Raw genomic sequence first — 14,043 nt, 5'->3', positions numbered from 1 at the left:
AGCAGCAGGCACAGGCTTTTTTGGGGGGAAAATGCTGCTGGATATGAGGAAAAAAATCCCTCACCGTAAGAACAATGGACCAGTGGAAAAGAAAGGCCAGAGAAGTGGTGGACTCCCGGTCCCTGGCAATACTCAAGGCTCGCCTTGACAGGGCTCTGGAAAACCTAATCGAAGGCCCTGCTTCCCAAGAGAAAGTCAGACCAGATGATCTCCAGAGGACCCTTCCAACCTGGACTTCTCTGGGATCCAATGTCCCAGAGCAGGGGCCAACACAGGCCAAGCAAGACAGGCCTGTGGGTCAGGCTCTTGGAGGGTGACCGCAGGAGAGGCCGTCTGGGGCTGTGCTGCCCCTGAGGGCTAGGGGCCCTCTGCAAGAGCCCAGACGATACCCACTGCTAGCAAGACTGCCGTGGGGAGTCAGCGTGGCAGGAGCAGCGGGGGGAGCTGGCTGTGCACGCGGGCTCCCTCCTGCCCTTCCTGCCTGCTGCAGGAACCTGCCCTTAGTGAGCAGGGAGACTTTTCCCCGCCAGCGGAGCTGCCTTCCCTGGCTTTGTGGAGGAAACTCCCGCGGGTGGTTTGTCAGGAGCCTCCTTAAAGGCAAACCCAGCCCTCTGGGCTGCATGTCACACCTGGGCTGAACATGCAAACTCAGAGAGAGCAGGAGAGTGCAGGGAGGGAAGGAGAGCGGGAGCACAAGGCTTGTGTGGGCCAGCCAGGAGCCTTTTGTTCGTCCTCAGCTGCCGCCCGGAGGTGTGAGAGCTCCCTTGGGCAGCCCAGCCCAGGCGCCAGGTACTGCTGCAGAGGTGTGAGGGAGCGAGGGTGTGGGCAGCGTCCTCGGGGGATGAGGCAGAGGTTGTGCTGTGTTTGTCGGGGGCAGAAGAGCAGAATGCCAGTTTCCATGGGACTGGGGTTGTCTGGAAGTTGATGGTCCAGAGGAGCAAATTGGAGCAGGCAGTTTTGTGCTGCCTCCACCTCCATGCCCGCTCACCCCCTTCTTGTTTTGACCTGGAAGGTCTTGCTTTCCAGAGGGCTTCAGTCTCCCTGGAGGACATGTGTCTCCTTGCAGGGAGTGTGTGTGATTGCAGCAGGGCATCTCTTAGGTCCCAGCAGCCCCCCATCTGCAACCCTGTGCTCAGAGCTGCCCCCAGCTCCACGAGTGGTGGAAGCAAGTCCCGCCTGCGTGAGGGCTGGGGCTGGGCTTGGGGCTGCCCTAGAGGGGTCTGAGTGTGCGGAGATGAAGCCATGGTCCGCAAGGGAGGTCGGGCCGGTTCACATGGTGGTTCTTACTGTGCTGTGCCTGGTCCTGGTGCAGGGGCTGAGGTTTCCCTGAGCTCTTCAAGCAGCCAGCAAGAGACGGGACCCTCCGGGCCACCCCGCTGTGTGCTCCCCCAGCCCATCTGCCCCATGCTTGGGCCCATTTCCCGGCAGTGCTCTCTGAGACAAGGCACCCCCCTCCACCCAGCCGTTGTCCCTCAGCTCTGAGGCAGCCCCCAAATACCTCTTCTGCTGCTTCCTCACCCCATCCCAGCTCTCGTCCCTCTTCTGCAGCCCCACAGCACCTTGGCCCAGGCTCCCCAGGGCTCCTTCTGCCTCCCAGCATGCACAGCCTCAGGGTCCTTCCTTGTACCCCAGGCTTGGCTGGGCTTCACCGTGGCCGGCACGGGGGGAGCAGGGATGCTGGACAGGCTGCTTTGGTGCCCACGCTCTGCCTGGGGCTCACGCCTTGTGCTCAGTTCCTCTTTCTGCTGCTGCAAATGGAAAGAGAAAGCCTCTGCTCTTCTTCCAGGCTGACCGGACACCCACTCACTGCAGCCGCCATGGCCAGCGCTGACGCAGACTTGGAGGTGGAGGCACTTCCCCATATTTCTGAAGGAGACGTGAATGAGATAAGGGCTGCAGTAGAGAAAGGAGACCTCACAGCAGCAGCTACAAAAGCCCAGGAGATCCTGGCTAATGAAGAAAAGATCCAGCTCCACATTGCTGTAACAGGAGAGTCAGGCTCCGGGAAATCGTCTTTCATCAATGCCGTGCGTGGCCTGCAGGACCATGAGCAGGGTGCAGCTGAGGTTGGAGTGACAGAGACAACGGTGCAGTGCAGCCCTTATCCTTGCCCCCAGGACTCCCACGTGACTTTCTGGGACCTGCCCGGCATTGGGACACCCAATTTCAGACCAGACACCTACCTGCAGCAGGTGCAGTTCGACCGCTATGACTTCTTCATCATCATCTCCTCCAGCCGCTTCACATGCAATGCTGCGATTCTGGCAGAGGCAATTCAGGCTCGGGGGAAGCATTTCTACTTTGTGCGCTCCAAGGTGGATCAGGACGTGAGCAATGAGCAAAGACTCTACGATGAGGAGGGAGTCCTGAAGGCCAAAGGGAAGAAAGCTACTGCGACCCGGTCACAGCGCTATGATGAGAGGACAGTCCTGGATAGGATCCGTCAGGACTGTGAAAGTAACTTGACAGAGCTGGGCATAAACTCCCCTCAAGTCTTTCTTGTCTGCAGGGATGGTTTTGGCAGGAAGTACGATGGTCCCAGACTGTTGCGGACCTTCCTGGATGATCTGCCAAGCCAGAAGAAACTCAGCTTCCTACGGTCCCTGGCCGTCACTTCAAAGGAGGTGCTGAGAAAGAAGAAGGAGGAGCTGATGAAGTATGTCTGGCTGAAAAGCCTTGCGTCCTGTGGAGCATCTGCTGTTCCCATCCCTGGTCTCTCTACCGCTGTTGATATTGCAATCCTGGTGACATCCCTGCAAGAGTACTGCCGGACCTTTGGCCTGGCTGAGGACTCCCTCCAGAAACTTGCAGAGCAGGTGGACAAGCCTGTTGAGGAGCTGAAGGCTGTCATGAGGTCCCCCCTGCACCACGAAATATCCAAGGATCTTGTAATGAAGCTGTTGACCAAAAGCTTTGGGGGTGCTGTGCAATATCCACTGCTTGTGTTAAAATCCATCCCCATAGTGGGGGCTGTGATAGGCTGTCTGTTGTCGGCAGCAATTGCTTTCCCTAGCACGTTCTTTCTGTTGAGGAATTTCCTGTCTGATGCTGCTGCTGATGCCGAACGTATTCTGCAGCGGGCTTTAGAGGGGACGAGTCAGAATAGCCCAAAGGGGAGCTGAGCACAAAGTGTGTGAAAGGAATGTGGGGAGCTCCCAAGAGCAGAGGGGAGAGGGGCTGAGTCCGGCCATCTGCATTCTGCACGGGTGGCCAATGCCTTGCTGTCTGCAAGCACTGTGGGGTGCTCTGGTGGTGCCGGGGAGTGGGGTGAACTGCTGAAGCGCTGTGTGTCTTGGCAGCAGGACAGCTCAGGAGCAGTGTGACCAAGGGGACGCAGAGGTGGGCATAGCAGGAGACGTTCTCCCCTGGAAGCTCTGTGGTTCAGGAGGAGCCGCTCGGGAGGAGCGTCTGGGCACAGAGGCATCTCCTTTGGGAGCCACTTGAGGGCTGGGGCTCTCCAGCATAGATGCCGAGGGAGGCTGGGGACAGGCCTGTGTGTTGGGTGAAGTCCCCAGCCACGTGTCCCTGGTGCTAGCGCTGGGGTGCAGGCTCAGATTACAATCTCTGCCTTGAGGAGGCCACCAGTGATTATTCCCTGAGGCTCTGCTTCTGAAGAGCTGAAGGACAGTCCGGTTAAGGAGAAGTCTTGCAGCCCGGAGAACAAAGATCCTGCACCATGTGGCAGGGATGCCTCTCTCCAGCGTGGCTGCCTGCAGGGCAGATGTCTCCATTGGGGCTGGTGTGCTGCCTTCCGCGTCGCTGAGGAGAAACCAGCTGCTCTGGGAGTCTGCGAGTCCCAGACCCAAGTCCACGTCTGCCCTTGGCCACATGCATCCTCAGTGCCCACTTTGGCCTTCTGCCTGGCTGCCCCAGCAGCTGCCATCTGCTTTCCCCAAAGGTGACACACCCAAACCCACAAAACACCCCCCTGCCCCAGCTTGGCCATGAGGTGCCAGCCCCATGGAGCCCTCAGGGGCTGCATGCTACCCTTGCCATGCACACCTCGCCCTTCTTGGCGCTGCCCCTCTCCCTTGGACGCCCCTGCCATCTCCCCCTGGGATGGTCAGTGCTCCAGGCTAGGGAGGACTCTCTCTGCTCTTCATTTGCACCACGTGTGTCGTGGGGACAACCCAGGACACAGCCTCTCCTGCCTGCTCCGGGGTGCTGCTGCGCGGCCGTCACAGCAGTAAAATAAAGTACACTTAGAACAACCACTGTGGAAGTCTCTTGCCCTAGATCTGACCCAGCTTGCTGAGAAGCAAGTGCTGCTTTAGTTTGCAGAAGGGGGAGAAAGGCAATTCTGACCAGAGGAGCGGCTCGGATCTTTGCCTCATCCAGGCACCTGTGCTCCGGCTGTGCAAGCGTGCCCAGAGCAATGCCGCCTGTAGGCGAGATGGCTGTGCCAGAAAATCCCCCCTTCCATGTCGGCTGCTCCTGCCGCAGCAAACACACAAGCAGCTGGACCGGGGGAGAGTCTCGCTGTAGCAGGTAGGAAAACGTAGCAAGTGCTGATGTTGCCGGGACATTATCCGGCAGTTGTTTAGAGTGAGGGGCAGGAAGACAAGAGTGCTAAGGCCTCGCTCAGGACGTTCTTGGCAAAGATTGCGTGGATTTGGATTTGGTCTGGTATGGGACTACCTGGAGAAAGCACTCCAAAGAGCCAGTCCCTCCCCAGAGCACCACCAACATGACACCTTCTTTAGCCAAATTCGTACCAAATTCTGTGGCTACGTGAGCACGGGCACAGACCTCAAGGCAGCTGGCCGGGGCACTGTGTAATGCCCTGCTAGCGATTGCTTAGATGCATCATGATGAAGGACCGCAAGGTTGTGCCTTTGGGGATTCTGGGTATGTGCTGCTTCCCTGCGGTGGCTTCAGAGGAGCTGTTGGAAGCAGCGAGGGCCCCATTCTCTAGCAGTGCTCATGCTGCTGTGTGCCAAATGCTTACTGTTTGTGTAGCAGGAAGACTTTGCCTAAAGCACCCGAGAGCTGGTGGAAAAACCTGCTTGAGAATGATGTGGCTGGGGATTTCCCGCATGCTTTCCCTCTGCTCAAACCTCCTCTGGACCTGTGTGAGCTGGAGAGTCAGCTCCCGTGCTTGGGATATCAGCTCCCGTGCTTGGGATTTTCCCCTCTCGGAGTATTGCCTTGACGGAAGGGTTAGAAATCCTGTCTGCACAGGGCTCGCGTGTTCCCCCGCTGAGGACATGGGCAGATGTCCCCCACAGTTCAGGCCTTTCCCCTTTGGAAGCTGTTGCAACAGCCGTTCCAGGCTGCACAGACGGCCGGGGCTCCCAGCAAAGCCGCGGGGGACGTGAGCGGAGGGAGAGCAAAGAGGGGCTCTTCCCTTCCCCACCAGACACACTCTCCCAAAGAAATGCGCTGGCTGGGGGACCTTCTGCTGACTCCTTCCCTTACTCCCGCATAGGCAGAGAGGAGCTGGCTCGCGTGCTCGCGCTCTCAGGCCTCTGAGCCCATCGCCCTTGTATTGCCCAAGCCCTGCCTGCCAGAGAAAGTGAAAGCAGAAAACCTGCAAGAGGGAAGAAATGTAAACCGGAGTGCCTGGTCTGGGGCCAGAAGGACTTTGCTTTCCTGCCCTTGGGTGAGGTTTTGTTGCCTTTCAGGGTGTGGTGGCTGTGTGTCTGACTCTGCCTGGGCTGTGCCTCCTCCTCCCGCTCCCAGCGTCTCCTCCGCGCAGCCTTTAGCTGAGGGGCAGCGGTTCTGGCTGCCCCAGGTCGCCTGAGGACCAGCTCGCCCTTGGTGCCGGGAAGGCGATGGAGAAGAGCCCAGGCAAGCTGTGGGAGGGGGTCCGTGGCTGAGGACGGGTGCCCCCGGCTTCTTCTCCATCACCGTCTGCAGCCCCAAACGCTGCTTTATAGCACAGCCAGGCATCCACATTGGCCCTGGCAGGCCAGGAGCCCTGCCTCACGCTCCCTTTCCCGCCTCGGTGGTGCGAGGCAGTTGCTTTCTGGTGAAGCAAAACCTTAGCCCTGCTCCCGGCCGCCGCACCCCAGTCTGCTCCGCGCAACACCGACTTCACGGGCTCCTTGTCCGTCGTCTGCGTCCTGCAGTGGTGACCAGGCCGGGTCTCCTCCCCAAGAGACCCTTGGGGCCTCCTCTCCCCTCCTAGAGAAGGAGGTTCAGAAACTGCAAGGCCTGTGCTAAGTCACCTGGCACGCACGGGGCCTGCGTGGTGCAGACAGCTTTCCCGCCGGGGATTACAAACCTCATCCCTGCAGACCCAGTCGTTTTTCTCCTAGCTCACGCCCAGCAGAGAGGCAGGATGAGAGCCCGACCCCAGAGGTCTGCTCCCTTCCCCCACGGGACCCTGGCAAGGAGGAGGCTCTGCTGGCACCGGTGGAGAGCAGGGGCAGAGGGGGCAGCCTGGCCGCAGGGGTGACCTGCACCCGTGGCCTCACTGCGCCGTGCTGGAGATGCCTTTGTGAGAAGAGGGTGCATGGGGCAGGGTGGGAGCGTCTGCGCCTGGCCCCAGGGGGAGGTGTGTGGGGAGCCCAGGGCTGCTCCAGGTGCCAGGGCGGAGAGCTCCCCTCCCCGGAGGGAGGATGAAGGCACGCTGCGTCCTGGGCGGCACCAGCGACCACGTACAGCCAGCGGATGAAGTGATGAGATTATTGCACGCTGTTGGGTGCTTGTTTGGCCACAGCTGGACAACTGTGTCCAGTCTCGGTCCCTCCTGTTCAAGAGAGACATTGCAAATGGGAGAGCGTCTGGCAGAGGGCCAGCAAGGTGGTTAGAGGGCTGGAGAACTTGCCTATGGAGAAAAGCTGAAGGATTTGGGTCTGTTGCAGCCTGGAGAAGCTCGAGCTGCTGGGGATCTAATCGCAGTGTGCCGGTTCCTACGTGGGAGTTACAGAGGAGCGGAGAGCCCTGTCTTCATAAGGATGGATGGTGACAGGAGAAGCAGCAGCAGGCACAGGCTTTTTGGGGGGGAAAATGCTGCTGGATATGAGGAAAAAAATCCCTCACCGTAAGAACAATGGACCAGTGGAAAAGAAAGGCCAGAGAAGTGGTGGACTCCCGGTCCCTGGCAATATTCAAGGCTCGCCTTGACAGGGCTCTGGAAAACCTAATCGAAGGCCCTGCTTCCCAAGAGAAAGTCAGACCAGATGATCTCCAGAGGACCCTTCCAACCTGGACTTCTCTGGGATCCAATGTCCCAGAGCAGGGGCCAACACAGGCCAAGCAAGACAGGCCTGTGGGTCAGGCTCTTGGAGGGTGACCGCAGGAGAGGCCGTCTGGGGCTGTGCTGCCCCTGAGGGCTAGGGGCCCTCTGCAAGAGCCCAGACGATACCCACTGCTGGCAGGACTGCCGTGGGGCGTCAGCGTGGCAGGAGCAGCGGGGGGAGCTGGCTGTGCACGTGGGCTCCCTCCTGCCCTTCCTGCCTGCTGCAGGAACCTGCCCTTAGTGAGCAGGGAGACTTTTCCCCGCCAGCGGAGCTGCCTTCCCTGGCTTTGTGGAGGAAACTCCCGCGGGTGGTTTGTCAGGAGCCTCCTTAAAGGCAAACCCAGCCCTCTTGGCTGCATGTCACACCTGGGCTGAACATGCAAACTCAGAGAGAGCAGGAGAGTGCAGGGAGGGAAGGAGAGCGGGAGCACAAGGCTTGTGTGGGCCAGCCAGGAGCCTTTTGTTCGTCCTCAGCTGCCGCCCGGAGGTGTGAGAGCTCCCTTGGGCAGCCCAGCCCAGGCGCCAGGTACTGCTGCAGAGGTGTGAGGGAGCGAGGGTGTGGGCAGCGTCCTCGGGGGATGAGGCAGAGGTTGTGCTGTGTTTGTCGGGGGAAGAGGAGCAGAATGCCAGTTTCCATGGGACTGGGGTTGTCTGGAAGTTGATGGTCCAGAGGAGCAAACTGGAGCAGGCAGTTTTGTGCTGCCCCCACCTCCATGCCCGCTCACCCCCTTCTTGTTTTGACCTGGAAGGTCTTGCTTTCCAGAGGGCTTCAGTCTCCCTGGAGGACATGTGTCTCCTTGCAGGGAGTGTGTGTGATTGCAGCAGGGCATCTCTTAGGTCCCAGCAGCCCCCCATCTGGCACCCTGTGCTCAGAGCTGCCCCCAGCTCCACGAGTGGTGGATGCAAGTCCCACCTGCGTGAGGGCTGGGGCTGGGCTTGGGGCTGCCCTAGAGGGGTCTGAGTGTGCGGAGATGAAGCCATGGTCCCCGAGGGAGGTCGGGCCGGTTCACATGGTGGTTCTTACTGTGCTGTGCCTGGTCCTGGTGCAGGGGCTGAGGTTTCCCTGAGCTCTTCAAGCAGCCAGCAAGAGACGGGACCCTCCGGGCCACCCCGCTGTGTGCTCCCCCAGCCCATCTGCCCCATGCTTGGGCCCATTTCCCGGCAGTGCTCTCTGAGACAAGGCACCCCCCTCCACCCAGCCGTTGTCCCTCAGCTCTGAGGCAGCCCCCAAATGCCTCTTCTGCTGCTTCCTCACCCCATCCCAGCTCTCGTCCCTCTTCTGCAGCCCCACAGCACCTTGGCCCAGGCTCCCCAGGGCTCCTTCTGCCTCCCAGCATGCACAGCCTCAGGGTCCTTCCTTGTACCCCAGGCTTGGCTGGGCTTCACCGTGGCCGGCACGGGGGGAGCAGGGATGCTGGACAGGCTGCTTTGGTGCCCACGCTCTGCCTGGGGCTCACGCCTTGTGCTCAGTTCCTCTTTCTGCTGCTGCAAATGGAAAGAGAAAGCCTCTGCTCTTCTTCCAGGCTGACCGGACACCCACTCACTGCAGCCGCCATGGCCAGCGCTGACGCAGACTTGGAGGCGGAGGCACTTCCCCATATTTCTGAAGGAGACGTGAATGAGATAAGGGCTGCAGTAGAGAAAGGAGACCTCACAGCAGCAGCTACAAAAGCCCAGGAGATCCTGGCTAATGAAGAAAAGATCCAGCTCCACATTGCTGTAACAGGAGAGTCAGGCTCCGGGAAATCGTCTTTCATCAATGCCGTGCGTGGCCTGCAGGACCATGAGCAGGGTGCAGCTGAGGTTGGAGTGACAGAGACAACGGTGCAGTGCAGCCCTTATCCTTGCCCCCAGGACTCCCACGTGACTTTCTGGGACCTGCCTGGCATTGGGACACCCAATTTCAGACCAGACACCTACCTGCAGCAGGTGCAGTTCGACCGCTATGACTTCTTCATCATCATCTCCTCCAGCCGCTTCACATGCAATGCTGCGATTCTGGCAGAGGCAATTCAGGCTCGGGGGAAGCATTTCTACTTTGTGCGCTCCAAGGTGGATCAGGACGTGAGCAATGAGCAAAGACTCTACGATGAGGAGGGAGTCCTGAAGGCCAAAGGGAAGGAAGCTCCTGCGACCCGGTCACAGCGCTATGATGAGAGGACAGTCCTGGATAGGATCCGTCAGGACTGTGAAAGTAACTTGACAGAGCTGGGCATAAGCTCCCCTCAAGTCTTTCTTGTCTGCAGGGATGGTTTTGGCAGGAAGTACGATGGTCCCAGACTGTTGCGGACCTTCCTGGATGATCTGCCAAGCCAGAAGAAACTCAGCTTCCTACGGTCCCTGGCCGTCACTTCAAAGGAGGTGCTGAGAAAGAAGAAGAAGGAGCTGATGAAGTATGTCTGGCTGAAAAGCCTTGCGTCATGTGGAGCATCTGCTGTTCCCATCCCTGGTCTCTCTACCGCTGTTGATATTGCAATCCTGGTGACATCCCTGCAAGAGTACTGCCGGACCTTTGGCCTGGCTGAAGACTCCCTCCAGAAACTTGCAGAGCAGGTGGACAAGCCTGTTGAGGAGCTGAAGGCTGTCATGAGGTCCCCCCTGCACCACGAAATATCCAAGGATCTTGTAATGAAGCTGTTGACCAAAAGCTTTGGGGGTGCTGTGCAATATCCACTGCTTGTGTTAAAATCCATCCCCATAGTGGGGGCTGTGATAGGCTGTCTGTTGTCGGCAGCAATTGCTTTCCCTAGCACGTTCTTTCTGTTGAGGAATTTCCTGTCTGATGCTGCTGCTGATGCCGAACGTATTCTGCAGCGGGCTTTAGAGGGGACGAGTCAGAATAGCCCAAAGGGGAGCTGAGCACAAAGTGTGTGAAAGGAATGTGGGGAGCTCCCAAGAGCAGAGGGGAGAGGGGCTGAGTCCGGCCATCTGCATTCTGCACGGGTGGCCAATGCCTTGCTGTCTGGAAGTGCTGCGGGGTGCTCTGGTGGTGCCGGGGAGTGGGGTGAACTGCTGAAGCTCTGTGTGTCTTGGCACCAGGACAGCTCAGGAGCAGTGTGACCAAGGGGACGCTGAGGTGGGCATAGCAGGAGACGTTCTCCCCTGGAAGCTCTGTGGTTCAGGAGGAGCCGCTCGGGAGGAGCGTCTGGGCAGAGAGGCATCTCCTTTGGGAGCCACTTGAGGGCTGGGGCTCTCCAGCATAGATGCCAAGGGAGGCTGGGGACAGGCCTGTGTGTTGGGTGAAGTCCCCAGCCACGTGTCCCTGGTGCTAGCGCTGGGGTGCAGGCTCAGATTACAATCTCTGCCTCGAGGAGGCCACCAGTGATTATTCCCTGAGGCTCTGCTTCTGAAGAGCTGACGGACAGTCCGGTTAAGGAGAAGTCTTGCAGCCCGGAGAACAAAGATCCTGCACCATGTGGCAGGGATGCCTCTCTCCAGCGTGGCTGCCTGCAGGGCAGATGTCTCCACTGGGGCTGGTGTGCTGCCTTCCGCGTCACTGAGGAGAAACCAGCTGCTCTGGGAGTCTGCGAGTCCCAGACCCAAGTCCACGTCTGCCCTTGGCCACATGCATCCTCAGTGCCCACTTTGGCCTTCTGCCTGGCTGCCCCAGCAGCTGCCATCTGCTTTCCCCAAAGGTGACACACCCAAACCCACAAAACACCCCCCTGCCCCAGCTTGGCCATGAGGTGCCAGCCCCATGGTGCCCTCAGGGGCTGCATGCTACCCTTGCCATGCACACCTCGCCCTTCTTGGCGCTGCCCCTCTCCCTTGGACGCCCCTGCCATCTCCCCCTGGGATGGTCAGTGCTCCAGGCTAGGGAGGACTCTCTCTGCTCTTCATTTGCACCACGTGTGTCGTGGGGACAACCCAGGACACAGCCTCTCCTGCCTGCTCCGGGGTGCTGCTGCGCGGCCGTCACAGCAGTAAAATAAAGTACACTTAGAACAGCCACTGTGGAAGTCTCTTGCCCTAGATCTGACCCAGCTTGCTGAGAAGCAAGTGCTGCTTTAGTTTGCAGAAGGGGGAGAAAGGCAATTCTGACCAGAGGAGCGGCTCGGATCTTTGCCTCATCCAGGCACCTGTGCTCCGGCTGTGCAAGCGTGCCCAGAGCAATGCTGCCTGTAGGTGAGATGGCTGTGCCAGAAAATCCCCCCTTCCATGTCGGCTGCTCCTGCCGCAGCAAACACACAAGCAGCTGGACCGGGGGAGAGTCTCGCTGTAGCAGGTAGGAAAACGTAGCAAGTGCTGATGTTGCCGGGACATTATCCGGCAGTTGTTTAGAGTGAGGGGCAGGAAGACAAGAGTGCTAAGGCCTCGCTCAGGACGTTCTTGGTAAAGATTGCATGGATTTGGATTTGGTCTGGTATGGGACTACCTGGAGAAAGCACTCCAAAGAGCCAGTCCCTCCCCAGAGCACCACCAGCATGACACCTTCTTTAGCCAAATTCGTACCAAATTCTGTGGCTACGTGAGCACGGGCACAGACCTCAAGGCAGCCGGCCGGGGCACTGTGTAATGCCCTGCTAGCGGTTGCTTAGATGCATCATGATGAAGGACCGCAAGGTTGTGCCTTTGGGTGTTGGGGACCAAGACAGAATGATGCTGTGTAAGACAGCAGAGAATCTCTATGGCAGAAAGTAATGATGTGGTAACTATGATTTGTGGCCAGAATGTGTGCACGTGAGTTGCCAGTGATCATGTGCCTTCTTGCCTACGTGCCAGCAGTCACGGTGTGCCTTCCTGCTTATGTGCCAGCAGCTGCGGTGGGCCTGTCCTGCTGGACTGTCCTGCCCGCCTGCCAGGCATCAGAGGACGTCTTCCTACCTATCACAAGATGCCACAATGCCAAGGAGATACTTGGAGGAGTGGCTGAGCTTGATTGCTATATAACCAGCCATTGTGTTTTCAATAAAGGAGCTTTTGCACTCCCCTACCTGAGGTCCGTGTCGTCGTATGCCACAAATGGTGCCCGAATTGGGATTTCAAAAACAGAAGCATGAAAAATAGAAGCATGAGAAACAGAGTCAAGGAAGTTCGAACAGCAGCATTGAAGAATGAAGCATGAAAAAGAGAAGCAATAAATCCGGTGGCATAGCCCAGCTGAACTTCAGGACAGTTGACAATTGAGCACTCCCATCACCACCACAGAACAGCAGGTGAGCAGCTGGGAGCCATGGGGCGATCTCTTACAAGAGATCAGGGAAGTTATATGGAAGTGTTACAGAAAGTCTTAAAGAGTCATGGGGGGAATATCTCCCAGCTCTCCTGGTTTCCGCAGGAGGGAACGTTAAACATTACGGTGTGGAAACATACCGGGGACGAATTGGGGCAACGGAGTAATGATAAGGCGAAGAAACTTTTAGTGACTTGGCAACAGGTCTTTTCTGCCTTTCTCCGCTTGCAAGCAGTACATGCGGCTGACCTTTTGCAACAGCCGGTGAGAGCACTGTAAGGTTCCCGATAATACCCAGACCGGATTCCGAGTGTGACGACTCATTTAATCCAGGGTCGAATGATCTGGAACAGGAGGCGGACTTTTATCCACCCCCTAATATGCATTGCTGTGTCCAGCCCACGGACCCTCTGGGACCACCCCCCCGGACCACACCCCTCCCGGGGCTGCCCCCCCCGGGACCGCCTTCCCCTCAAGAGACGGGGCTGCCCACGAATGCGGACCGCCCACAGCCCCCCTCCGCCGCCTCGGCTTCCTGGGGAAGATCTGTTGGCCCGACGCCAGCGCTACCACAATGCTGTGGCGTGCTAGAGTTTTGCTGCGAGGAGGCACTGCGAAGAGCAGACTTGGACATTCTCCACGCCTTCCCTGTGCGATATCAGGCAGGGCACCCCACTACATGGGAGCAGCTGCCTGATGAGGCGATAAAAGAAGTCAGGAAGTTGGTTAAGGATTATGGCCTCCAGTCAGCTTACACTATGAACTGCTTTCAAGCTGTCGCCAAGGGCTATACCATGACTCCGCGTGACTGGAAGACTCTGTGCCGAATGACGCTTTCGGCTATGCAATATACTGTATGGCTCACTGAGTATCTTGACCGAGCCACAGTCCAGACTATGAGCAATGTAAATAATATGGCTAATATCAGCACAGAAGAGCTGATGGGGGAAGTGCCGGCGTGGACCTGGCCGTCTCCCAGCCAGTTCTGATTACGGACACCAAAGTGCAGCTTCTCCCCACGGGAGTATGGGGCCTGCTAGGTGGCGGCCACAGCGCTCTTTTGCTTGGTCGCTCATCTGTTACCCGTATGGGACTTTTTGTTCTTCCAGGAGTAATAGACTCTGATTTTATGGGGGAGTTACAGATTATGGCGTGGACACCCTCTCCCCTGTGTTATATTAAAAAAGGGGAGAAGATTGCCCAGCTGGTGTTGTTTAAGGTGAGTGGACCGAAAGGTCGGGGAGAACGCTTCGGGGGATTCGGGAGCACCAATGTACCTCAAATTATGTGGGCACATCCAATTACCCAGAACCAGCCGCTTATGACATGTTACATCAATGGACGACCTTTCTCTGGTCTGGTGGATACCGGAGCGGCTGTGTCAGTCATCATGCAGTCAGACTGGCCCCGGGACTGGCCTCTAAGGAATCCAGCCACGGCTATCGTAGGCGTTGGTGGAATGCAATTTGCCAAGCAAAGTGCCCAGCCGTTATTGGTGTTGGGCCCCGAAGGACAGCGGGGCTATATGACCCTCTATGTTGTGCAAGCCCCTTGTACCCTTTGGGGCCACGATCTGTTAAGTCAATGGGGAGTCGTCATAGGAACAAATTTATCCTAAGGGTCACTGAAGTGCAGCCTTATGTAAAACTCACCTGGAAGACTGATGAGCCAGTGTGGGTGAATC

The 14,043-nt window shown here is 58.1% G+C and overlaps 2 protein-coding genes across 2 annotated transcripts; both read left to right on the top strand.

The window, feature by feature from the left end:
- Positions 1 to 409: 409 nt before the first annotated feature.
- Positions 410 to 4,215, top strand: LOC135328058 (interferon-inducible GTPase 5-like). The gene is made up of 2 exons (XM_064510216.1): positions 410 to 789; positions 1,787 to 4,215. Exons 1-2 carry the CDS (start codon positions 641 to 643, stop codon positions 3,120 to 3,122), a joined length of 1,485 nt encoding a protein of 494 aa, XP_064366286.1. The 5' UTR covers positions 410 to 640; the 3' UTR covers positions 3,123 to 4,215.
- A 2,563-nt stretch (positions 4,216 to 6,778) lies between these two features.
- Positions 6,779 to 12,117, top strand: LOC135328056 (interferon-inducible GTPase 5-like). The gene is made up of 2 exons (XM_064510214.1): positions 6,779 to 7,712; positions 8,710 to 12,117. The coding sequence occupies exons 1-2, from the start codon at positions 7,564 to 7,566 to the stop codon at positions 10,043 to 10,045; spliced, it is 1,485 nt and encodes a 494-aa protein (XP_064366284.1). The 5' UTR covers positions 6,779 to 7,563; the 3' UTR covers positions 10,046 to 12,117.
- The last annotated feature ends 1,926 nt before the right edge of the window (positions 12,118 to 14,043 follow it).

Source organism: Dromaius novaehollandiae, chromosome 4 (assembly GCF_036370855.1).
Source record: "Dromaius novaehollandiae isolate bDroNov1 chromosome 4, bDroNov1.hap1, whole genome shotgun sequence".
NCBI classification, from domain to species: Eukaryota; Metazoa; Chordata; class Aves; order Casuariiformes; family Dromaiidae; genus Dromaius; species Dromaius novaehollandiae.
The sequence above is the reverse complement of the archived record's forward strand: the minus strand, read 5'-3'. Positions and strand labels throughout refer to the sequence as shown.

Bases quoted from the DNA above. Each gene is read 5' to 3' on its own strand.
- LOC135328058 (XM_064510216.1), top strand. From the start codon at position 641: ATGCAAACTCAGAGAGAGCAGGAGAGTGCAGGGAGGGAAGGAGAGCGG. The intron at 790-1,786 runs GTACTGCTGCAG...CTCTTCTTCCAG, and splicing joins CAGCCCAGCCCAGGCGCCAG to GCTGACCGGACACCCACTCA.
- LOC135328056 (XM_064510214.1), top strand. From the start codon at position 7,564: ATGCAAACTCAGAGAGAGCAGGAGAGTGCAGGGAGGGAAGGAGAGCGG. The intron at 7,713-8,709 runs GTACTGCTGCAG...CTCTTCTTCCAG, and splicing joins CAGCCCAGCCCAGGCGCCAG to GCTGACCGGACACCCACTCA.